General features: G+C 38.5%; 1 protein-coding gene across 16 annotated transcripts in view; it reads left to right on the top strand.

Moving 5' to 3' along the window:
- Positions 1–27,576, top strand: part of LOC132618769 (uncharacterized) — a 40,899-nt gene that overhangs the window by 4,076 nt on the left and 9,247 nt on the right. For 4 of the 16 annotated variants that reach the window (XR_009574302.1, XR_009574301.1, XR_009574310.1 and 1 more), the window contains one exon: positions 3,558–3,938. The exons of 3 other annotated variants lie outside the window; for them this stretch is intronic. Coding sequence is in view for 4 of the 13 variants with exons in the window: in XM_060333777.1 (XP_060189760.1) it covers positions 3,558–3,576 (19 nt within the window). In the remaining 9 variants the exon portion in view is untranslated. 9 more of the 16 variants (XR_009574309.1, XM_060333781.1, XM_060333776.1 and 6 more) reach the window with 7 other exon arrangements.

The raw sequence follows: 27,576 nt of genomic DNA, 5'->3' as shown, positions 1-27,576 counted from the left end.
GCTCCCTGTACCAACCACAAGAAAACCTACAACAATAGATAATTGGAAGTCAATATTTGTGACTTCCACCTTGTTATCCTTGAAGTTAGATGAAATGATAAATTCATTTATGCCCTGAAATTATATAAAGATCAGTTGCCTATTACACTCTGTCAAAAATAAGAAAACGTTGAGACAAAAACCACTTAGTAAACCTCTAACATCAATGACAATAATAAAATAAAAATAAAACATAGCTTTATGAAAAGTTAAAGTATTGAAACTTTAGATCCAACTAAATTAGAGAAAGAAATGACAGACAACAAACCCCTTTTGTGAGAAATTACAAACAAATGAATTTACATTGTGGTAAGTACACAAAGGCTATTAAATTCTCTATAAAAATCATAAGCCTGATTAATGTTCTACAACAGAAAATGTGAAAGTAGAAGCGAGAGCTTCTTAGAAGTAAACCATACAATTTAAGAAAAACTAGAGATGTCAATCATTTATAAATTTAGTACTACAATAATAAAATGGAGAAAAATGCATTTAAAAATCTTTAATTTCAGCATCTAAATACAATAAGCCAATAAAGTCAATATTAATCTGATGCCTCAAAGTTGAGATTCAAAGAAAAAACATTTCTTGAAGATCACTTTTCACATTATTGTTTGAAGTACACACTTCTGTGGAGCACATGGGTTCACTCATGAAGCAATACTTTTCGCTTACATTGCTTTAAGCAACAAATAACCTTTAACATCATAGATTAAACAGATATACATTGATCATCTTGATTACAAATAGAAACACTATCAGATCCAAAAGGATAACAGAGTGTTCATCATAAAGTTACACATGTAAATGTAAAATCTGTGAAAAGAGCCAGAAGTGATAGAAATATTTAAATTACAATATGTTTTTGTCATAATAACTACTTTAGAAGTTGTCACAGATTTAATTTCACCATCAGATTGAGGCCAACTTAGGACACTGTAATCCTTGTAAAATCGATGGGACTGGTCGATAAGCTTATGTAAAATGCGATAATATTGATCCACAAAAGCAAGTGCAACAGTTTCGTAACAAGGTTTCCGTAGGTGAACCTGCGGAAGGATTATTGTCGAAACCTGCACAGCAGAACGACCCGCGAACGCGTTTCAACACTGGGGAGCCGCGCGGGCGGGGTGCTTTGGCCCCCCGTGCGTGCGTCTCCCCCCTCGTCCCCGGCGCGCGCGCCCGCGCGCGCGTCGGGTGACTAACGAACCCCGGCGCGAAAAGCGCCAAGGAATACTTAAATTGATAGCCTGCCTCTCGCGCCCCGTCCGCGGTGCGCGCGGGAGGGCCTGTGCTTCTCTTGAAACAAAAACGACTCTCGGCAACGGATATCTCGGCTCTCGCATCGATACTGAAACTGTTGCACTTGCTTTTGTGGATCAATATTATCGCATTTTACATAAGCTTATCGACCAGTCCCATCGATTTTACAAGGATTACAGTGTCCTAAGTTGGCCTCAATCTGATGGTGAAATTAAATCTGTGACAACTTCTAAAGTAATTATTATGACAAAAAGATATTGTAATTTAAATGTTTCTCATCATTTAGTGGTGCTTTTCGTAGATTTTACATTTACCTGTTTAAGATTTATGATGAACACTCTGTTAGCCTTTTGGATCTGATAATGTTTCTATTTGTAATCAAGATGATCAATGTATATCTGCTTAATCTGTGACATTAAATGTTATTTGTTGCTTAAATCAATGTAGCAAAAAATAATGCTTCATCAGTGAACCCATGTGCTTTAGAGAAGTGTGTGCTTCAAACAATAATGTGAAAAGTGATCTTGCATAAATGTCTTTTCTTTGAATCTCAACTTTGAGACGTCACATTAATATTGACTTATTGTATATTAGATGATGAAATTAGTGGTTTTAAATGCATTTTGTTCCATTTTGATTATTGTAGTACTAAATTCATTTTTGATTGGCATCTCTAGTTTTTCTTAAATTGTATTTTTTTACTTCAAAGAAGCTCACACTTCTGCTTTCACATTTTACGTTGTAGAACATTAATCAAGCTTATGATTTTTATCGAGAATTTAATAGCCTCTGTGTACTCGCCACAATGTAAATTCACGTGTTTGTAAGTTCTCACAAAAGGGGTTTATTGTCTGCCATTTCTTTCTCTAATTTAGTTGGATCTAAAGTTTCTATATCTTTAAATTTTCATAAAATTATGTTTTTATTTTTATTTTATCATTGTCATTGATGTTTGAGATTTACTAAGTTGTTTCTAGCTCAACGCTTTTTATTTTTTATAGAAGGATGTAATAGGCTATTGATATTTATATAATTTCAGGGCATAAATGAATTTATCATTTCATCTCACTTCAAGTATAACGAGGTGAAAGTCACAACTATTGACTCCCAATTATCTGTTGTTGGAGGTGTTCTTGTGGTTGTTACAGGGAGCTTGATCGGACAAGATAACTTGAGAACTTTTTTTTTTCTTTTTCTGTCAGAATATTTTTCCTATTCCACAAGGAAAAGGATACTATGTCTTGAACGACATTTTTCGATTTGTTGGCGTCGAAGAATCTTCAGTAGTTGTTGAGGAGAAGGTTAATGAAAATACTTCAGTTGCTTCTTTGGATATGCCATTTTGCTTTGACACTATATAAATAGGTCACTTGATTGCTATGACACTATCTCAAGCTTGATTTTTATTGTCCGTTATTGTTAAGGATTTAAGTTATATACACCAATATTGTTAAGATTTTGTTATACTATCAGTGTAGATTAACCTATTATGAGGTGTTAATGATTATAATAGAGATGTACTTATAATCACCTCTTGAATGAATTGATTGTGTAAATATTTAACCTTTCAGTCTGTTGAACTTAAACTCGATTTTAACTATACTATATTGTTCCTTTTTGAAATTACCATTGCATTCAGAACCAGCTACTAAAAGCAAAGCTGAAGATAATGTCAAAGCTAACGTCAATGAAGTTTATGATATATCAGAGACTAAGGTGACAACTGATGATCAAGTTGGCAAGAAGAGCCTTCAATCACTTCGAGCAAAAAAAAAAAAAGGAAGAAAAATAGTTACTGAGACAGACCTAGTCGTTGAGAATGCGACTCCTAAAGTTATGTACGCTTCAATGGTTAGTTATGCTTTTAGGGGTCGTTTGGTTCACATGCTACTTATACGGAAATTATAAAGATTTTCTTAGAGTTTCTTTACATTTAAAGCTTTGCCTTATTCGAAATGTTACCCATAGGTGAAGTAGGGCAGGTTCTCACCGATTACGAATGCCCCATATGAGATTGTAAGAATTGTTGCATATGATGGTCTTTCATCAGCACCTCAAATACCTCAAGCCAATGACGGCTCAGTTAAGGCGCTGATGTCTAGTTCGAGTGGTGTGTCGAAAGCTGCAGCTCCTTCAACTAATGTTGCACAAGAAATTTCAATGAGAAAATCTGATGTAAATTTGCAATGCCTTAAATCAAATAGTTGCTTAAAATTTTACCATGTTTGACCATTTTCTGAATTGTTCGATTACAGAAAAATTGATATATACTAGAGGATTTCCAACCAACACAACAAGAATGACCTCCAAGCCGTTGTCAAGCAGTTTGGAGCAGTTCAAAGTCGCGATGTTCAAAACAAAAGTTATGAGGTATATTTGTTTTACATTGTTGTTGGTTATTGTTAGTTTATCATTTATTCAAACCTCTTTCTTGTTTACGATAAAGCATCTTAATAGAAAATTTTGCGAATGTAGCATGAATACTGCTGTCAACTTGTGCATTTTCATAATGCAATTTCTGCTCAAAATGCAGTTCATGTAATGAGTTCTGCAAAGTCCTCTTTCTTCAAAACATTTTCAAATTTTGATTTAGTTGATCATATTTTGATGTTTGACTTCTTTTTTTTGAATTTTTATTCTAGACCCATCTCATTTTTTTGAAGGGGAGAGAATCCTACATAAGGTTCAAGAGAACTGACATATATATATATATATATATATATATATATATATATATATATATATATATATTTCACTCAATTTTCCGGACCGCGGTGGGAGGCAAAGTCTCTGTCACATGAATTTCGCAACGGTGAGCACAATAGGAGCAGTTCAGAGTAGCGAAATAGGCCTCAAAGTCCTGATGGACCAAGGGTAGAAAATTACCAGTAGCAAAACTACAAGATGAGGGACCACATCAATGGTGCCAACAACGATGGCACCAACTATAATTAGTGTTGTAGTTTTGTTGTAGGGTTCAATTGTATCAACAAAAAAAATTCAGTTTCACATCTTCATCTTGAAGGTACACTTTCGTTTTTGGATGGTTTTGAAAACTATAATACTCCAACTTCATACATACTCATATCAATGAAGGTGGACTCTATTTCAGTTTCCAGAAATGGAACAGTAATCCGGTGAAAGTATAAAAAGAAAAAAATAAGGGGGTGGGGGGAGGGACAATTAATACTTTTTTTAAAATGAAAAATATTTTGGAGTAAATCTTCTTACTAAAGTGACAAATTAAAAGGACCAAAAGGGAAATCCAAGAGGAATTGATATCTTGCCCTCAATGTATAATCGTCTTAATCGTAAGGATTAAGGCTTAATCAACACTCTATTAGTTGGAACAGTAAGGGTACATTTAAAAAATTAATAAACGAATATTTATGTGTCCTACTATTCTTTAGGGGTTGTTTAGTTGGTGGAATAAAATATAATAATTCCATAATAAAATTGAAATTATTTTATGATGTGTTTGTGTTTGATTATCAATATTAATTAGTCTTAAGATTATTTTATCTCACCATGCATACTAAAGTGATTGAATTACATATCCCATATAGAAATATTATGTCATACTACGAGATTTCACATACAATACTCAAGAACTCATGAAGTCGAATTTTATCTACCACAAGTTAAACTTTGATGTAATAAATTTCTCCCAAATTAACCTTTGAGCCTCCACTGTATATAGTCTTCCATTATCTCTAATAAACATAATACACGTCTAATTAATATCTTAAATTTCATGTTCAGTAAAATATGTAACATAAAATAAATCGTGATCATTATTCCCTCCGGTTCTTAATATAGCCTTTTTATTTCGGCTCAAAATAAGTGTCCTTTATATAATCAAGAAGGAATTAATTACTTTCTTCCAAGTTTACCCCTATTTAGATAAGTGAGTTTTTATGTCATCAAGAAACTATAGATAGTATTTAATTAAGGATAGTTTAGTCAAAATACCTATTTTTTCTATGAGTTAGTATTTTCTTAAGGAATATGCACAAGGCTAAGTGAACACTTATTTTGAACTGGGGAATTTCTTCTAAGTTTACCCATATTTAGATAAATGAGTTTTTATGTAATCAAGAAACTATAAATGATATTTAATTAAGGTAGTTTAGTCAAAGTACCTATTAATTTTAGGAGTTAGTATTTTTTAAGGGGTGTGCAGAAGACCTAAGTGGACAGTTATTTTGAACCGGAAGGACTATTCTAATGAGAAATATGGACTCATTAATAACCACGTTAAGGCTCGATTTTTTTTTTAATCTTCAACTCTTTGCTCGGAATATTAGTCCGCAAAGCTTTTATTGATGAGACCGATATTAATCAGACCTTTTATTAGTAGTTAACGAGAGTAAAGGATTGAATTAAAAACGTGTTATTTCTTTTTTTTTTGGTTAAATAGATGCTACTGATATATATATTAAGTTATATCTACATCAAAACTAGATTTTATGGCATTAGAGCCATGATGTTGTCCCAAAATATCACCCTCATGGGTGTTACAAACCAAAACAGTACGTTCAAAAGAAATATGCCCAAAAAATAGGTCTAACAAAAGCTGGTGGAGCAGCTAGGGTCTTGACTTCATCAAAAAGCATTTGCTTCCCACCTTCCTTAGCTAGCATATCCGCAACTCCATTCTACTCCCTGTAGCTATGCTTTAGCACCGGATGTCCCAGCCTTTTCATCAAGCGTCTGCATTCATAAATAATAGAGTTGTAAGGTAAATGGCCCTCATTAATCATTTTTATTACCTCAGATGAATCTGTGTTGATCTCTAGAGGCATAAGATTGTGTTCCACTGCAATTTTGAGGCCCTGCATAGTAGCTGTTAGTTCAACAAGATTGTTAGTGGTATGTGGAAGGCCTTTCATGTAACCCAAAATCCAGTTACCATTCTTGTCCCTAATTACCCCTCCTATTCCTGGATTTCCTTTACAGGCTCCATCAGTATTAAGCTTATAGAGGGTATGGTCTGGAGGTTCCCATTTAATAGAGATATTGGTTAGAGCCAAAGGGGACTTGGTGTTGTTACATATTTGGGTAAATTCAATAGCCCGACTATAGGGATGAGAAAAGGAAGGGTCATCTTGCTTATTGTTGAAAAGTTTACTGTTTCTATTCAACCAGATTCCCTAGAAACAGAAAAGAAGCAAATTAGTCCACTGAATGAGGTGATCAAAGTCTTCTTTCCTTAGAGTGTTTCAGGTGGTGATCCAATTATCAGTATTCTGGAAGGAGGAGCTGGTTATGGTATTTGAGGTGCATTGTTGGGAGCTGGTTATGGTATTTAAGGTGCATTGTTGGGTGAGACTGGCCCAAAAATGTTTACTTAAATGGCATTCAAAAAATATATGGTTGGTGTCTTCAGTAGGAAGGCCACAGTTGGCACAGGAAGGTTAATATTAATGCCAATGGAGTGTAGAAAGGAAATAGTATGGAGCCTGTTATGATTTAGTAACCAGAAGAAGGACTTAATCTTATTAGGAACTTTAAGCTTCCAAATCCAATTAAAGTTCATGATATGGGTGGTAGGGATGTCTGGAGGCTTAGTATCTAAATGGAATAAGCAGAGCTTGAACTAAATTGACCATTACTAGAGAATTTCCAAAAGGTGTAGTCATCTTCATTATTATTAGAGAGATGATAAGTGTTCTTTATAATATTCTGGATAGGCTCTGGAAGGACAAAGGATAGGCTACCAAAATTCCATATCCCATTTTGGTTGATGTCACAGACCTTTACAAGGTCCTCATTAAGGTTTAAGGGACCCTCTATCATCTCTCTTAAACTAAGGCTATGAGGAATCGAATTATCATTCCATAAGGCCACCTTATTACCCTTGTTAGCAACCCATTGGGTGGCAGTTCTATAGTGCTTGTAACCTTGTAAAATATTTTTCTAAGTCCTAGTTTGATATCTACTGGGATTAGGTCTGCAGTGTTTGGCTATAAGGTAGAAGCCCAGAGGGAGTTAGGAATTTTAAGAGTCTCCAGGAGAGGCTAGTTAGAGTAGTTTTATTCTTGACTTCAGCTTTTTGGATACCTAGTAATCCTTCTTTCTTAGGTCTGGTAAGGGTTTGCTAGCCTACCTGATGCATTTTTTTTCAACAGTTATTCCCAGACAGAGTTCCTTTGGGTTCTATTAATTTGTTGAATAATCTTAGCAGGAAGCTTGATATACTGCATAACATGGTTTAGGATGTTGCCTAAACACGCTTTTTAGCTAATACAGTTCTATCAGCCATGTTAAGAAATTTAGTTTTCCAGCCAGTTAGTCTAGCTTTAAGATTATCAAGAATGAATTGAAAGTTAGCATAAGTGGGCCTTTTATGGAGGATTGGAAAGCCCAGGTATTTCCCAAAGTGGTTGCTAGCTTTAATGGACAAGTAATTTGAGTAAAGGTCCTTGTCATCATTATTACAATTATTAGAAAAAACAACCTTAAATTTGGCAAAGTCAATTTTTTGGCCAGACATAGTACTGAAATTTGCAAGAGTTCTCATAATGGTATGACAGCTTTTTATGTTGGCTCTAGCAAATAGGGTAAAGTCATCAGCAAAGAATAAGTGAGATAGCTTAGGACAATTTCTACAAGTTGATATGGGAAACCAATTTAGAATATCTACTTCATGGTTAATATTCCTGGACAGTCTCTCCATGCACATAATAAAGAGGTAAGGGGATAAAGGATCTCCCTGCCTGATTCCCCTAGAAGGTTTGAAGAAGTTTGTTTTTCCTCTATTGACCAAGACAGATATAGAGGAAGTAGCTATGCAGGATAAGATTAAATGGACAATTCCTGTAGGGAAACTGAAGTAAATAAGGGTATCTTTGATAAAGGACCATTCAAGTATATCAAAGGCTTTTTCAAGATCAATTTTTAAAATTATATTAGCATTCCTGCCTTTCATATTATTGAAATGAGTAATATATTCCTGAACAATAATAGCATTATCAGCAACTCTCCTTCCTGCTAAGAAACTAGCTTGAGTGGGACTTATAATCTTAGGAGGTAAAGGCTTAATTCTGTGAACAATGATCTTAGTGATGATCTTGTACTGGGTACTACATAGTTCTATAGGTCTAAAGTTATTTATAATGGTAGCATTAGCACACTTAGGGATTAGGCATATGTAAGTGGTGTTAACATCATAATCCATTCTATGGTTTGAGAAGGTTCTTTGACAGAAATGAGTTAAAGGGAGCTTGACATTTTCCCAGAATTTTTGGTAGAGAAAAAGGTGAATGCCATCAAGTTTAGGAGCTTTTACAGGTTTGAAAGAGAAAACATCTTTCTTGTTCTCATTCTGTCTAAGGGGTCTGTTAAGATAGTTTTTATCATCCTCTTTTAGACTACCCCTGATAGAAGGGTTTATGTTTTGATGTCTATTTGTCTGGTAGTGATCAGTCGTATAGAGGTTTCGATAGTAATTAGTGATGGTGTCTTTAATAACATTATCCTCATAAATTCAGTTGCCTACATCATCCTGGAGGGCTAGGATCCTGTTTCTTCTTCTCCTATTCAGGGTTGAAGTGTGAAAAAATCTAGTGTTAGAGTCTGCTTCTGCTAACCAGGTTATTCTAGACTTGAGTTTCCAAAACTTAGTTTCCTGTCTAAGGATATCATCATATTCAATTTAGAGAGTGTTTTCTAAGTTTTGGAGGAAGGAGCTATGGGGATAGTTCCTAGATTTCTAGATACCTGTTAATCTTGCTAGGAGATGTTTTTTCTTATATACGATGTTACCAAATGTATCTTTATTCCATTCCATAATCCTATGTTTGAAGGTTCTTGTAGATCTGGTTAAGTCTTGAGAGTGGTCAAAATTTTCCCTAACAATATGCTTAAACTCAGGATGACTACACCACATAATTTCTAACCTAAGAGGTTTATCATTAGGATTTAGATGGGAGTTTGTGAGTTTTACTAGTTAGAGGGCAATGGTCTGAGTGTGTTCTAGGTGAGTGGGTGACAGTGACATCTGGAAATAGATGGAGCCATTGATCATTAGCTAGGCATCTATCTAATCTTTCTAGGATAAGATTTTGCCTATCTCTATATCTCTTATTGGTCCAAGTATACCTACTGCCTTTAAATCCTAAATCTACCAGCTTCCATTGATTAAGACATTTCCAAAGACAACTAGCTCTATTGTTATTAATGTCATTGCCCCCAAATTTGTCACGACCCAACTCGTAGTGATGCCACTCACACTAATCCCCCTGGAGGGCGAACCAACCCCTTAGCCAATTATTCAATCAATAACCCATTTAAAAATTAATAACAATGAAGTTAACCATAAATTGTCTAGTCATGCCATAATAAGATAAAAGTGCGGAAATCTAAGCTATTACCACCCCGAAGATCTGAAAGTCATCGTACAAGGACACTAAAACATAAAGCTGTCTAAGAATAAATAACTGTCTGGAATGGCACAAGTGTCTATAATGAAATAAACATCAATAAGGAAAGATCTTCAAGTGGCATGGCACAGATAGGAACTCACCCTTTGATCTGAACGAGAAATGGCCTCAGGCTAAATGTGAGGTCTGGAAGAATTCTCCAGAACGCAATTTGCATTTAGAAAAAAGTGCAGAAAGGTAGTATCAGTACAAACACCATGTACTAGTAGATATCGTAGGCCGACTAAGATTAGTATCATGTATACATTTGTAAAACCAACAAAATAGGCAGATAGGCACAACAGCACAACAACACCATAATATCAAGAGTCAATCATCAACAATACATCATAAGAATAAGGTAAGACCAATGCAATGCTATCCATGATAGTATCTCAACCATACACACATGCTAAGGGCATTGTTCGCACAGTAGTCATGACCTGCAGGAGACCCACGGTATCCATGTACCACTCGCTCCGGAACTAACCTCGGATCACGATATATATATATTATATGTATCCGATCACAAGATGAGTCTCAACGTGGTTCAAGTCCAGAACACAATATGAAGCATGATCAATCAATAATATCAGTGTCAATGAATACAAGTTCTCATGCCACAAGTCATATCAAGATCAGATAATCAACTCAACAATAGCATGAACATACAAGCTATATCACATATCAAGAAGAGTATATATTAACCCCTTCCTTCCAATTCACAACAAATACAGCTCATGTTCAATACATAAAGTAATGGTGGCAAGCCCACTTAATTAGAAGTCATACCAACCTAAGTAGTAACTAACCAGCCTTCATGCCCGAAAGCCTAATCATGCTTTCTCCCATCAATTATACTACATATACGAGCTACAAATCAAAGTCTAACTCAAGTAAACCATAACCTACCTCAGATGCAAAATTGGAATGAACATCAACTACTCCGCTGGAGTTTTTCGCTTCCGTAACGCCTCGGAATGCTCAAAGTCTAGCAATACAATGCTAAGTAAGCAACGAACCATCTAATCAAATAAGAATCAACATTTGGGAAATAATACCCAAAATACCCCTAACCATCCAAAAGGGTGAAACCAAAATTTATGGGTGAATTTATCCTACCCTCAGTCCCAACAATCATAATCCTCTAGTTTATAGGTTTCTAACCATTTTAGACCTTTCAAATCAGAATTTAGATAGAAACCCCCAATTTGGATGAAACCCTAAGTCTCAACATATAATCCCAAATAGTTAGAAATTCCATCCTAGAAGGTGACAACCTACACTTCTAGATAATTTGAACAATAAATATAATGAATAATCCACAATTTAAACAATGGTTTACTGATTCTAGGGTTCTAGGATTTTCTTACACCATTAGAGAACCTAGAACTAGCCTAAGGATTTAACAAAGGAATGAAAATGAACAAAGTAATGGTTAGGATTTACCCTCAAGGATGCTTCCACCAAAGTAATGAAATAAATCGCCTTTATTGCTCTGTGAACTGTTTAGGGGAGTTTATGGCTAATGACTCGTACTTAGCAATATAAAAATGGGTTACTGTTTCCTGACGATCGCTGCAGCGATCAATATTTTCGCCCCAACGGTCCCGCTGTAGCGGTCAGACACCCCGTTGTGGCGGACCTCATTAAATAACATGGCTCGCCATAGCGGTCCAGACCGCGCAGTAGGGGTCCCGCTATGGCGGCCCACTACCCGCTATGGCGGACATCTCCAATTCCCCAATCGCAGCTATGGCGGTCAATGTTTTGCTATGGCGGTCCCGCTGTAGCGGAACTACGCTATGGACTCACCCGTGGCCTCGGAATTCCGAACAGATCTAATTTACTAAGTTAACCCCTAAACGAAATAAAATATGTTTTCAAACAAGTGCATAAAATACAAACAAACATCTCGGGAACCGAACCATCCACCTTAACAGGTCATAATGGACCCTCCGGACCTTACGGAATCGATGAAAATCCAAAAAAAAAGTTTTATTTACCTAAAAGTCAACTATTGGTCAAATTCCTTCACTTAAGGATTCTAACTCCTTAAGTTTTCATTAGACTCGCTCCTAGTCTCTGAAACGGATCAATAGGGATAAAATGATCAAAACGCACATAACGACTTAACAAGTCGTTACATCAGATATCAATTAAACAACCGTTCGTCCTCAAATGGATATAGGAAGAAACTAGAGGAAAGGTACCTGACTAGGTGAAAAGCTGGGGATACTTATTATGCATATCGGACTTGGTCTCCTAAGTACCCTCCTCAACTGGACAATTCTTCTGCAGAAATTTCACTGACGCTATCTCTTTAGACCTCAACTTACAAACCTCTCCATCTAAAATGGAAATAGGTTCTTCCTTATAAGACAAGTTCTCATCTAGCAAGACTGAATCCCAACGAATGATGTAAGAACTGTCACCGTGATATCTTTTCAGCATAGACACATGAAACTCTGGGTGAACACCCGATAGACAGGAAGGCAAAGCCAACTCATAAGCTACCTCCCCCACATAACTAAGAATCTCAAACGGACCAATGAACTTAGGATTGAGCTTGCCCTTCTTCCCAAACCTTATCATACCCTTCACGGATGAGACCTTCGACAAAACCTGCTCCCCAACCATGAACTCAAGATCTCAGACCTTTCGGTCCGCATAATCTTTTTGTCTAATTTGGGCTGCTAAAAGCTTATCCTGAATCACCTTAACCTTATCTAATGACTCCCTCAAACGATCAGTACCCTACGGCCTCACCTCAAAGGCATGAAACCATCCTATAGGAGATCGGCATCTTCTCCCATAAAGAGCCTCAAACAGAGCTATATCAATGCTCGAATGGTAACTATTATTATAAGAAAACTCCGCCAACGATAAGAACTAGTCTCAATGACCACTAAAGTTAATCACAGAAACTCGGAGCATATTTTCGAGAACCTGAATCATCCGCTCAGACGATCGTCTATCTGAGGGTGAAAAGCTGTACTAAGATCCAATCGAGTACCCAACTCGGCCTGTAAAGTCCTCAAAAATTGGGACGTAAACTATAGGCCTCTATCAGATTTGATGGAAATAGGAACCCCATGCAAACGAACAATCTCACGGATATAAATCTGGGCTAACTTCCGAGCAGTGTAGGTAATCTGAACCGGTATGAAATGAGCAGACTTGGTCAACCTATCAACAATGACCTAAATCGAATCGACCTTGCCCAAGGTCTTCGAAAGGCCAATGACAAAATCCATGGCTATCTTCTCCCACTTCCACTCAGGAATGGGCATCCTCTGAAGCATACCCCCAGATCTCTGGTGCTCGTACTTAACCTGCTGACAATTTAGGCTTGGAGAAACAAACTCAATAATATCACGCTTCATCGTAGCCCACCAATAATGCTACCTTAGATCATGATACATCTTGGTAGTACCAGGATGAATAGAATATCTGGAATTGTGGGACTCCTCTAGAATCTTCTGAATCAAGTCATCAACACGAGGAACATAAACACGTCCCTTGATCCTTAAGACCCCCTCACTATCAATCATGGCCTCCTTGGCCTCACCACTCAAAACTTCCTTGGCCTCACCACTCAAAACCTTATCGTGAATCGTGCATCCTCAAATTGCTTTGCTTTAATCTGGTTCAGAAGATATTATCTCGCCTCAACGCAAGCCAACACCCTACCCGAATCATACATATCAAGGCTCACAAAACGGTTAGCTAGAGTGTGAACTTCTATGGATAACGGATGCTTCGAAGCAATCAAGTGAGCCAAACTACCCATACTCAATGACTTCCTGCTCAAGGCATCCGCTACAACGTTTGCCTTGCCAGGATGATATAAAATGGTAATGTTGTACACCTTAAGCAACTTCATCCATCTCCGCCGCTTATAATTAAGATCCCGCTGAGTAAACACATGTTGAAGACTGCGATGATCGGTGAACACCTCAGAATGGACACCATAGAGATATATAGTGTCTCCAAATCTTTAAAGCAATAGCCACCGCGGCTAACTCCAAATGTGAGTAAGATAATTCTTTTCGTGAATCTTCAGTTGTCTGGAAGCATAAGCAATAACCTTCTTTTCTTGCATCAACATAACACCCAAACCAGAACGTGAAGCATCACAATAAACCACAAAGTCCTATCCCTCCACGGGCAATGCTAGAATCGGAGCTGAAGCCAATAAAGTTATGAGTTTTTAAAAGCTCTCCTCACACTCGTTGGACCACTGAAAAGGTACTTCTTTTTTAGTTAAGCGGGTCAAATGGAAGGCAATAGAAGCAAATCCCTTCACGAACTGACGGTAGTAACTGACCAAACCCACGAAGCTGTGAATCTCTATCACTGAAGTTGGCCTATCCCAATCTCTCACTGCCTCAATCTTCTTAGGATCAACCATAATCCCCTTCTTCGATACCACATGACCCAAGAAGGATACAAACTCAAGTCAAAAATCGCACTTGGAGAACTTGGCATACAACTTCCTATCTCTCAACAACCCAGAACAATCCTTAAGTATTTCTCGTGATCCTCTCTATTCCTCGAGTAAACCAATATGTCATTAATAAACACTATCACAAAAGAATACAAGCATGGCTTAAAAATGCCAGTCATCAAATCCATAAAATCATCTGGGGCATTAGTAAGCCCAAATGACATAACAAGAAATTCATAGTTTCCATATCGAGTCCTGAAGGCTGTCTTAGGAATATCTTGGGCTCAAATCTTCAACTGATGGTAACTAGATCTCAAATCAATCTTAGAAAGCACAGAAGCTCCCTAAAGCTGGTCAAATAGATAATCAATATGAGGAATGGGGTACTTATTCCGAATGGTGACTTTGTTCAACTGGCGGTAATAAATGCACATCCGCGTAGTTCCATCCTTTTTCTTCACAAAAAACACAGGAGCACCCTAAGGGGAGACGCTCGATCTAATAAATTTCTTGCTTATAAGGTCCTGAAGCTGCTCTTTTAACTCGTCTAGCTCTATCCGATATGGAGGAATAGAAATTTGGCACGTCCCTGGCTCTAAGTCAATACAGAAATCAATATCGTGATCGGGTGGCATACCTGGCAAGTCCGCTGGAAACACCTCTGCAAACTCCCACACCACAGGAACTGACTCAAGCGATGGAACGTCAGCATTAGTATCACGAACATATGCCATATAATCCAAACAACCTCTATCAATTAACTTTCTGGCATAAAGGAAAGAAATAATCTTCTTTGGAGAGAGACTAAGGGTACTCTTCCACTCAAGTCTAGACATACCCGACATAGCTAACACGACTGTCTTGGCATGATAGTCCAGAATCGCATGGTAAGGAGCTAACCAACTTATACTCAGAATAACATCAAAGTCTACCATATCAAGAATCACTAAATCAACCCACGTACCATAACCCATAAATGTGACAGTACAAGACCGAAATACTCTATCTACAACCACTGAGTCTCTAACTGGAGTAGATACATGAATAGGGGCATCAAGAAAATCACAAATCATACCAAGACCCATAGAGAAATACGTGGACACATAAGAGAATGTAGAATCCGGATCAAACAACACAGAAGCCCTCCGATGAAAGACTGAGATGTTATCTGTAATGATTGCATCGGAACCCTCAGCCTCTGATCTGCCAGGAAAGGTATAGCAATGAACCCGTCCGCCACTATCCTGTGAACCTCTACGATCACCTTGTCCTGACAGAGCTCCGCCCCTGCCAAGCTGACGTCCACTTCTGCCTGTATGAGATCCGCCTCTGCTAGGCTGGGTGCCACCTTTACCGGCTGTGTGGCCACCACGTCCAGTCTAAGCACGGTCCCTACCATAGGATTATCTTCCTTTAGCTGATGAAACTGGAACCGTGGTAACCTGGTATTGAGCACTCTGGCCACTCTGTGTAAGTCTGGGAAAATTTCTCTTGAAATGACCCTGCTCACCTTATTCAAAGCATCCACGGTCTAGCGTCGGCCACTGAACGGAAATCGAAGAAGCAGAATAACAACCATTGTCACGACCCAACCCCGTGGGCCGTGACTGGTGCCCGACCTGGACACCCGTATACATACCTATCGGGTATAGTCAAACTGAAATTTCGAACAATATGGAAACTCACAAAAGAACTCCGAAGGTTCAAAACGACATCATATATATACCCAGATAAACTATCTCCTGAGGAGTCACAACTGATCAAATCATAAAATGATACGCAAGCCGACAAGGCTGCCACTACATATCAATATCATGTCATATGCAAGCCGACAAGGCTGCCATTACAGACGAACATCATATCATGGCACATCATATAGGCACAGCTGAACAGAACCTATACACAACCCACACATATGTCCACAGACCTCTAAGAATATCAACAGTGAAATATGACGGGACAGGGTCCTGCCGTACCCCTGGATAAACATATATACATCAAAAGATTTATACCAAAACAGCTGAGTAGAAAACCTATGCAGAAGGGTCACCAAACCGACTATCTGTACCTGCAGGCATGAAACACAGCCCCCCGAAGAAAGGGGGGTCAGTACGGAATATGTACTGAGTATATAAAGCATGAAATACAATAAGAAGGATCATAACTGAAGTAGAGATTCCAGGAGACAAGTATAATAATCCAGAAATCACTGTACCTGTGCCTTACGAAACAAAATCATGCATATCATTATCATATACCATACCCGGCCCATTATGGGACTCGGTGAATAAGATCATATTATCATATCATCATATCATCATATACCGTACCCGGCCCATTATGGGACTCGGTGAATAAAGTCATATTATCGTATCATCATATCATCATATACATATACCGTACCCGGCCCTCTAGTGAGGGACTCGGTGAATAAAGTCATGTACACGTATACCGTACCCGGCCCATCATGGGACTCGGTGCCATAATCATATCATCATATACATATACTGTACTCGGCCCTCTAGTAACGGACTCGGTGAATAATGTAATGACACTGTGCACGATAATATACCCGGCCCGAGACTCGGTGAATGATACAATAACAGTATGCACGAGTAGAATATCATGAGCAACCATATACCACTACATCATCATCTGAGACTCAATAGAATAAGTGGACTAACTAACACTCGAATATCAAGACAATAGTCATGGTAAGTATGGATGTCAATAAGAACTATATCAAATAGAGCCTCAGGAATCATACGTCATGTGCCAAGACAATGCAAAACAGCTATTGGAAGTCAAGGACGTTAACCATTACAGAATCTTTAAGAATAGGAACTCTTACACACCAACTACTATCCAACATATAGAGGACTCGAGGGGAAACTCAGTCACTTAAGAGTTCCAGCATCAAGAAGTGAATAAGAATCATGAATCACACTCAAGACTTATGAATAGAGTTACCCCAAAGTTCATATCATTCATCACTTAAATCTAAGATATGCCAAAAGAAAGAAGGGACAACTTTACATACCTGTTAGTGACTATTCGCAAACCCGTTCGCCTTGTCGCTCTTTTAGCCTATTTAATATAAGAGTAACGTTATCGTTAGTAACTATACTTTCTAGCTCATACATTCGTAGCCCATCGCTTATAGAACTTATTCTTTGGCTTATACTTAATCGTTAAGGGTTTTTCATTATTTAAGAACTTAACAAAAATCGGGCAGCATTTCCCCTATATATTCGCCTAACCCGAATTTCCAATTATTCTCCTATTAACATAGAAATACCAACAACAGAGATATACATATAAAATTCTCACAATTCAGCCCATAACAATTCTAACAACCCAACAACTTTTCCAAACCCATTTCAACCCACGATTTCCTATAACATCAATTTTATGCATTTTCTTACTTCCAATTTCGTCCAATCAAATTTTAATAATTCCATTACAACACTATTAACACAATTACACCATAAATTAGGAAAATCTTACCACAATTTTCTCGGAGGAATTTCTACTCTTAATTGCTCCAATTTCGCAATTTCTTCTTCCTCGATTCAATATCCAATGTTGCTATCAACTCCTTGAACGTGTAGAACACTATTTTTGGAACTATAATTACCTAATTAGCTACTTAATCAATCTTAATTAATCACTAATCTCCACTTAATAATCTAATCATAATTAATTAGTCCCTTATCTCCAATAATATTTTTACACTCAATAAAATTTATAAACAATTTATGTTCTACTTAAAATTGAAAATTAAAGATTTCTATTTCGTGTCCGAAAATGATTCCGCCTCCAACTTGAGTCGATTTACTTGCGAATAATTCGACGTATAAATATACGGAGTATAACAACCATGGTCTGAAAATCTAGTCTGTGAACCCCCTAGCTGACTAGAAGAGTACTGACATGCCCCTGATGGGCCTCCAATTGAAGCCTGCATAGTTGACTGAATAGGACATCCCGAATAAACCTGGAAACTCTGTTCGCAAGAGAATTAACCACTGAAGTTACCACCCTTACGGGCCTTCTTCTCTACATACTTACCATAACTATCTGTCAAACACCCTCAACGGTCTTAACACGGTCCACCACATCCTGAAAAGAAGATCCTGAGGCTACAAGCTGAAGAACTGACAACTGAAGGGCAGTGTTCAACCCCTTTACAAACCTCCTAACTCTCTCCTCCTCAGTAGGCAGCAGCTGGAGAGCACAAAGGGACAAGGAATGGAATCGGGCCTTATAAGCAGAACCTGAAGAATTCCCTTGCTAAATGCTACCGAACTCATCACGCTTCCTATCCCTCAAGGTAAGCAGGACATACTTCTCCAGAAACACTGAATAGAATTGGTCCAAGTCAATGGAGGAAACCCAGCTGATCTAGGCTCCACATAAAGCATTCACCACAACTTGGCATTGCTGACACCTAATTTTTGACCTCCCATAATTTTTTTTAATTTCCCATAGTCCTTAGATATTAAACGGAATGAAATATGTATTTTTCTACAAATCAAGATGATTTTACAAAAATTGTTTGGATAATATTTTGCCATTTTCATTTGGCAAAATAATTTCTATAAAACTATAAATCATGGGCAAAATTAAGTTACACATTTTGCAATAATTATGAGACATTTGCTAAAATCAATCAAGGGAATAATTCAAAAATAATTATTTATTTAATTGTTAAAATCAATTAACAAGCATTTTTACTCTGTTTAATTCAAGAAATCTGACTAACTAAATCAATAATCATTTTACCTCAAACTTTAATTCCTGCATGATCAATTTACATTTTTGTGATTTTTAAAATATAATCGTGATAATTAGATGTTTAACTGTGGTTATGTTTTAAAAAATACTTTTTATGTGTTTAGTTATGGATACAATCTAAATAATCAATTGATTAGTCGATTAAGGCTCAAATTGAAATGACCAGTTTCATGGCCTAATTCAAATTAAGGTCACATTCGCAAAATAGAGTCTATTTATGCAATTAGCAATTAATTGATTAATTTATCAAATTATGGCTATATTTGAAATGATTTAACTAGTAAGATTTTATTTTTTTCCTATTTAGTAAAATTGTGTATTTTCCCCGATATACATATATACATAAATATACATGTATATCCGCGTATATTGTATATATATGTATATAGCATTTGGGCTGCCCCTTTTTATTTCTAAAAATAAGTCGGGCCCGGTCCAATAAGGACCGCGTCTCAGCCAAACTAGACCCTTAAAGGGGTCGTTTGCCTTCAAGGTTTCTCAAAACCCTAGCGTCGCCGCCCCATCCCTTCTCCCCTCACACGTGACGGTTGTTCGAAATGGCAACATTTCAGGCGTGTCAGTCGAGTATCAATCCTAGCATAGCCAAAACGAGAAGCAATTAATGTAAACTCGTCTCTCTCCTCCCATTCTCACCAAACGCTGCCTTAGAAGGTAAAATCAACTCCTCTTTCTCTTGCTTTTCCATTGTTTACGTTGCTACCAGTACACTTGCCTTAGTTAGCTTCGTTTTGACCTGGATGAATCCTTGAATCTCATTGGTTCTTCAAGAGCCGATCGGATCGAGGATAGACAGGCTAAAATCTAGCCCTTCATCGCTAGTTCACATTAATATGAGTCATTCATTTTAGATTCGAGCATAATTTGCAGAAAAAAATGATTTGTCCCACATCTATTGGGGATTAAGGTTTCGGTATTTTGAGGTTCTTTAAATAGAACCCTCAATTTCAAGGGAAAGGGAGAGAAAAAAAGAAGGAGAAGAAAAAAACTTAATTCTGAGTTTCTATACTTGAGATAAGGTTTAGTTAAAAAATTAAGACTTAGCCTTAAGGTTGAGTTTTCGGTTGAAATTTTAACTTACTATTGTCTTATGTGTGGCTGAGTTTGAGTTTGGAAGCACAGAAAAGGCTCCAAGTCCATTCTTGACCCGGTTGCACTTAAAAAAGGGCCACTTGGGCCGGGTCAAAGCCAAACCTATTGGACCAAGGCCCAACAGGTCAATTCTTTCAAAACATGAACAGTCAGTAATCGTTAAAGGGAAGCTAATATGTATGAGAACGCATTGAAGGCCAAGCCATGGGTAAAAATTGCTAACTAGGGGCTTGGTACACACCTAGCCTAACTTGTTTCTTCTTTACTTGTTTTACTTTATGATTGATTGTATTGTATTTATACAAAACTTGTAAGAAACAGTGTATTATAGTGGAATCCTTATCGTTTGAACTAGACATCTTAGGCAAACAGTGCATATACCGTTTAGTCTACTTTAGATCCCTAGATAATTTTCGAAACATGCATTAAACATAATGATTTCAAAGACTTGAAAAGAACAACAAATGTTTTTGATAAGTTAAACGAAAACAAAGGATTTCAAAGTGCAAAAATGATACGGTATTTCTTTTAAAATTCGAACCAGTTTTTAAGGAATTCCACTTCATAAGCTAAAGCAAGTTTTTTCGGACAAAGATAATTTGAAGTTAAGCAATTTTGGGCCAAAGCCCACCTGAAAATATATTATTTTGGGCCATGGCCCCATCTAATTTTGAAAGGAGGAAAGAAAGGTAATTTTGGGCTCAAACCCACCTAAAAAAACAAAAAGTAAGCATTTTTATGTAAATATGAATACATGGTTTCAAGAGTAATAGAAAAACTATTTTATATATATAAAGCCGAACTTATTCAAAATGAGTGGAATACGTTCGTAAATATAAGAATTTAGGACATGGCGTTCCAACGCACTATATGGATGGACCTGAGATAAAGTGTGTGATTGAACCATGAACAAGAAAAAGATGTTATATACCTATATATACGTACATATGCATCCACCAAAATATTTTGATATTTTACAAATAAAATACATTATTCTTATACATAAAAGGAGCCTATTCTTACCCGAATATTATAAATCCAAACCTAAACTACCCTATATATAAAGGGGATATAATCATTTTTTTTTGATATGCAAGCAATGAAAATCTTTTATAACGTGGAAAATAAATACTAAATAAACAGTTCATGCAAATAATTACACACTGGAATTCGAAGGTCAACCGTATAGTACAGATTCTTAATACTAGGTTGCCTAACACCTTCCCTAGGTGATCACCAGAACCCTTACCTAGAACTTTGAATTACGAAGGATTTTTCACGGAGTTTGAATAAACCCTTCACCCTTGCTTTTCCTAATTTCCTAAAAATTAGGTGGCGACTCTTTTTCAAAACAAGTCCAAAAGAGCACCAACAAGTTCTTAGTAGCTTTCTGAGCGCTAACCCTGCCTATGAAATGCGAACTGTAACAGATGGCGACTTAATGATTCTAACTATAAGGATTCTAGTATAATATGAGTTTATTTGTTTTAACTGTTTATGTGTATATTTTCCCACAATTATAACTGCCATTGCATGCATATCATAACTCCGACACTTCTGGAATTTATTTTAAATTTTTTGTTCCTAAGGCGACTTCGCGGAGCACGCGGTAGTTCCTTCACTATAAAATAAAACACTTTTTCTTTAGAACCGTTGTTAAGGCGGGTTGGTTCGCGATTGTCCAGTAGCCCTAATGGTTCCCGGTCATTTGTAAAAGCCCACTCTAGTGATAACTAGGATAGAGGTAAGCCAAATCCCTATTGAACTAGAGCATCCGTACTTAGACAAGCTTTGGGTATTTCAGACTTACCTAGGGCTCATTAAGAAGACTACCTTGTGATCGAACGATCTATGACCTGAAGTCACCGCATTTCATTTAAGTGCTATGTAGAAACATGTTTGTGCCTATCTGGTGAACCATTGGCCCTACGGGAAAGGGAGGAATCTTAAAATGTTTTGTTTTGTAGATGGAAAGAAGAATTCGGTTTGACATAGTCCTCGAGGCCCCGGACCTGCTTAGAGCTTGGTGGGAATGATTAGGAGATGCTCATCGTCGGACTATCAGTTACACCCTGGGTCATTTAGCCTCTATTATGACCATGAAAGGTTTCCCGGAGCTAATAGAAGTGTTAACCGAGTACTGGGATGACAAGGAAATGTGATTCCATTTTGGTGACATAGAGATGACTCCGTTCCTAGAAGTGATTAGGGATGCTATAGACAACAATAGAACTTTTCTAAGGAGGTGACATAAGCCGGACCATAATTTGATATTCCCTCAGAAGCCGTCTATTGGTCAAATTCTAAAGTACCTTGCTTTGATCGAAGCACCTTTGTCACATGGGCCTACTATAGCCTACAGAGACCTATACTGTAGATTCAGGGATGTCACTGGGTATACTTTGTATCAAAGGGAATTCAAAAGTTGAGAAGAGTGGGAAGCCGTCAGGCCCTTAGCATTTGCCATCACCTTATTGGCTACTATGGTGTTCCCAAAAGATGAGTCACTAGATATGGACATCCGCGTGATCTATTTAGCCCAGGTTATCTTCTATGGCATAACCAAAGATCAAGAAACTAGGTATTTTGACTTACCCCCTATCATCTTGGCGGACATCTTCTGGGCCTTAGATAAATGTTGGAATCATTTCTGATACTTCCAAGGATGTAATATGCTAGTGCAATGGTGGATTATCAAATGCCTCACCATGGCGAAAGTGGTTCGGGGTTGGAGTCGACAGAATAGGATAGACCGCCTCATAGATTATTTTCCAGCTCTCAAATTTGTGTCCAAAACTGGTTGGGCTAATTTCTTCGCTGACTTGACTAAAGATCGAATTTAGTGGATGTTTCCCGACTTCACATCTGAAACCATAGTAGTTCGGGGAAACAATTCCCCATTTGTGCCATTAGTCGGTGTCCGAGGGATCTGCCCTTACTATTTATCCTGGGTTTTGAGGCAGTTTGGGAGAAGGAAAGTAATACCCCAAGGAGGGAACCCCGGGCAGTTTATTATCGAACATACAAAATAGAAAATCAAGAATGTTGGGATAATTCTCATAGAATGGAATGGTCGTGTGAGATGGGGACCAGAAACCTTAGCCCCAGACAAGTTCGAAGCAGGATGTGACCCAGGCTACTATAAATGACTGCAAGGTCATTTGGCTCGCACACCTATCCCAGGGCCCACACTTCATCACGATGTACGAGAAGAAGATCACCGAAAAGAATATTTAGAAAGTACGCATAAGCGTTTGGCTAAGATTCAGGAAGAGTCGGATCCTGTGATAGTTAGAATGGAGTTGTGTCAGACACGTCTTCACATTCAGACCGCCATTCGAAGGGCCAAAAAGGCCAAAACAGGTCAAGCTTCGACATCAACCTTTGGAGGACTTTGCTAATTTTACTGCTTTTATAATTATAGCCCCATGTAGACTTCGTTGTCTTTTTTAATCCCTTCGGGAAGATATTATTATTAATGAATGATGATTTTTTAGGCAATGGTTCATCTTTACAAATGGCACTTGCATGTCTCAAACGATTAGGAGAGCTTTGGCTCAAAAAGCCTTAGGAACACGAGTAGTATAACTGTTAACAAATTACATGACTATTTGCTTCGTGCTTCACATGCCTACTTGCTATATGTGTTATCATGTATTAAAGCATGAATACGATTGAACCGATGTTTTAAATTACATACCTAAAAGAAAAACCAATTGACTTAAGACTTACCCTAGTTATCTCCACTCAAAAAGTCGATTTACAAATGGCAAACCAGGGAGAGCAGAACATGCTCACCCTAGGAGAAACCGCTGAGATGCTAAGACTTAAGGTTCAGTAAATGGAAGAGCATCTTCAGGAAATAGGAAAGAAGATTGAAGAGGTTGATAGGCTACTGAATCTGGTTGGTAACCTATCGAAAGGAATACCACGGGAACAGTAATATGAGGAGAATTTCTTCGAGGAAGTGAGAGAGTTGGTGATGAACTACGTACTTCCGGAAAGAAGGCCAGAGACACCTCGAGAAGGAGCCCCAGAAAAGGGAAATGAGAATCAGGGAACTAAATCTGACCCATGGATAATGGAGTAAGATCCACAAAAAGAGTCAGAGCCTCAAGAAGAAGCCTCTGAACCACAAGAAGATGAAGAAAAGCAACCAGAGGAAGTTGAGCCCCAGGATATGGAACAAGAAGAGTCTGAACCCGAGGACATAGAAGTCGAGGAAGACCAAGAGGCTTTTGGGATGTTCCCATAGTTTCATAAAGAAGCAAATGATGTGAATGATGAGTCTGACTATGCCCCTACTAATGAGGGATCTTATTCCTATGCACCCTCACCTGAACTGGCACCAGCTGCCTGCACCATGGCATCAGGAAATTTTGGAAGAGCAGACCCTCATCCACCTGCCTGGTGGAGCGTAGCCTTCAAAGCCTAATTTTCCCCATTCAGAATGGCTCCTCGACCACCCCAGTCAGACTGCCAGTCCTCGAGTTGGTCCACACCAACAAAAGATGCTTGTTTCACCGCAATCAAGCGGACCACACCTTGAATGAATGTTTGGGATTAAGGAGAAGGATTGTTAGGTTAATTGATGATAGGATGATTAGAACTTTATGGGGACCACATACCCTACTAGTCCACGACCCTATCGTCCCAGGAGAAGGAGTCGCTGCCGAAACTCAGATCTGGCGGTATGATTTTACAATTTTTGAGGGGAAATACGCTTGTATCTTCTCAACTTTGGCTACTTTGAGGAAAATCAGACCCGTGGAACCTGTCCAAGAGCCAGCGCCAATAGGGCCCAACAGGAACAAATTTTGCTTGTACCATACTAGAGTTATGGGACATGACGTTGAAGAATGCTATGCATTCAAGCTCGAGCTTGAGCTCGAGCATATGATTAAGATAAGGGAGATTTTGGTCATCCTTCCGCCACAGTAATGAGAAGAAAGGAAAGATGAGAGAGCAAGTTCATAAGGACGGCAACTCGCAGAGCTACATTTTTGGGTAGATACTAGGTGCCCCCCTCCCCCCTCCCCCCCTCCCCCCTCCCCCCTCTATAAATATGTAAAAGTTGCCCCCCTCCCCATAAATATGTAAGGAACCGCGCCGACCTGATGTCCCTAGGAGGGATACATGGGAAGCCCTTATTGGGCCTGGTCTGGGGATGTGTTTAGTTAGGTTTAGCCCAAAGGATATCTAGGAAAAAGTAAATATCCTTCTTTTGTAAAATGAACTACAATAGGGCCTGATTTCCTCTGGTGGGATACGTAGGCAGTCTACGTAAGACTCGGCCCCTATATAATATAAATTATAACCCCCCCCCCCACCCCCACCCCTCTATTTGTTTATTTTTTGTAACAGGAAAAGGGTTTGCCAAAGTAAGTCAACCTCAAAGCCCATTGGGCCGAGATCCACCAAATCCAAAATGGGCCCATAACCTTCGAACCTTTAGAGCGAAGGATCAATCAGTATTTTGGCTTTAATACATGACTTTATGTGCTATGTGCACTTTTAAATATCAATATATGATATGTTGCTTTTATGTTTATATCCAAGTAACTAACTTTATCTATCGTTGAGTTATTCTTATCTTATAGAATGAGGCCGATTAGTTTAGTACCGAAAGCTGGCATACTTCACGAGATCAAAGACCGCGTTAGCATCCCTATCGAATGAGGATAAAGGAACAGAGAAAATGACTGGTACACCGGATAATGGTAGAAATAAGCTTGTTCTCCGCGAGAGGGATACCCAAGACCCACAGGAAGTATCATCTCAAAAAGATGTGATCGCGACATTACTAACTGCCATCATGGCCCTCCAAGAAAAGGTGGCTAGGAATGAGGCAGCCAATACTTACAAGGACGCCTCAACTCAAGGAAGAAGGCCTCTAACTCCCTTTCCTTCACTAAGCTCTCCGATGCCTGATCACTTCCTCATCTACCCACTAGGAACCATCCCACCTCCATTAAATCCCACTGACTCGAATCATGTTGGTGATCTTACCGCAATCCACCACTAATAAAATATACCCAAATTTTGGGAACCCATCATTCGGTTCCCTCATATCAAACCCCCCCCCCCCGCCAGTGTTCATCAATCCGGCAAGCCAACCACATGTTTCAGCTTTGCCAACTGGGCAAACCGCATCAATCCCACTCAACCAAACAGTGTCTCTCTACATTCCCAACGTCCAAAACAAATCTTCTCCAGGACATAAAGAACTGGACCACTATGAGGTAATTGAGAAGCTCTGGAGGGCTGAACACGATAAATGTGAGAGACATATGGAAAATAAAATGGAGGAACTATTGGAAAGGTCCAACAGGACAACTAGAAAGTCCACAAGGTTAAGATAGGATGATTTGTGCATGCATCCAGACTTGGACTTACCGGAAGGATTCAAGATCCCAGAGTTCAAAATGTTCAATGGGACAGGGTATCCCAAAGCACATCTTTCGTCCTACTGTGACCAGTTGGCCTGTATTAATAAGGACGAACCTTTGATCATGCGACTGTTCAGCCAAAGTTTAACTGGAGAGGCCGCTGAATGGTTCACAACCCATCGCTTACTTGGGAGGACATGGCAGAAAACTTTATGGAGAGATTTCGATTCAACGTCGAAACAGTGCCTAACCTCTACTATCTTGAAAAGGTCAAACAAAAGTCAATTGACAAATACAGAGAGTTCGCCAGCCGGTGAAGGGCCAAAGCAGCCCGTGTGCAGCCACCAATGTGTGAGAGAGAACTGGTCTCCATATTCATTAGATCACAGCAACCAGACTTCTATGACAAAATTTTGTCCATGGTCGGGAGGCCCTTCGTTGAATTAGTCAAGATAGGAGAGGCCATAAAAGATGGTCTCAAGTCTAGTAAAATCATCAGTGTCTTCAACAAAGCATCTGGACAAGCCGCTGCGGGAGTCTTCCATAAAAAAAAAAGGACGTGGCGAGCATATCCCACATACCAAGCCCAAACCCTAAAAGGCGGGAAGAACCACAATCTTCTCACCAAGATCCACTCCCTACCAATTACCCAACTTCACCTTACAGCCTTACACCCATATTCTATGCACAACTAGGCTTTTCCACTACTGTATCAGCTTATGTAGCTCCACCAAGAGCCCGAGTACCCGCTCCTATTTACGAAGTACCACCACAACAAAATTACCAGGCGGCAGCCCATGCTTACCGTCCATCACAAAACAACCCACCAACAATCCATCCACCACCGAACTACTAAAACCAACCACCACCACAGCATACAATGCTCCACAGGGGAAGCCAGCAAGAGAATTTACAACACTGCTTGAACCAAGGGGTCGACTCTTTGAAAGGCTACACGCCGCAGGCTTAATCCAGAAAATCCTTCCAAAACCTGCTCAACCCAGGAATAGGTTTTTCAGGGCCGATTAGAGTTGCGCCTATCATTCAGGAGGAAATGGACATAGCACAGAAGACTGCACAAATCTCAAACATAAGATTCAAGATC

The sequence above is a fragment of the Lycium barbarum genome, chromosome 11 (genome assembly GCF_019175385.1).
Source record: "Lycium barbarum isolate Lr01 chromosome 11, ASM1917538v2, whole genome shotgun sequence".
NCBI lineage: Eukaryota > Viridiplantae > Streptophyta > Magnoliopsida > Solanales > Solanaceae > Lycium > Lycium barbarum.
The sequence above is the reverse complement of the archived record's forward strand: the minus strand, read 5'-3'. Positions and strand labels throughout refer to the sequence as shown.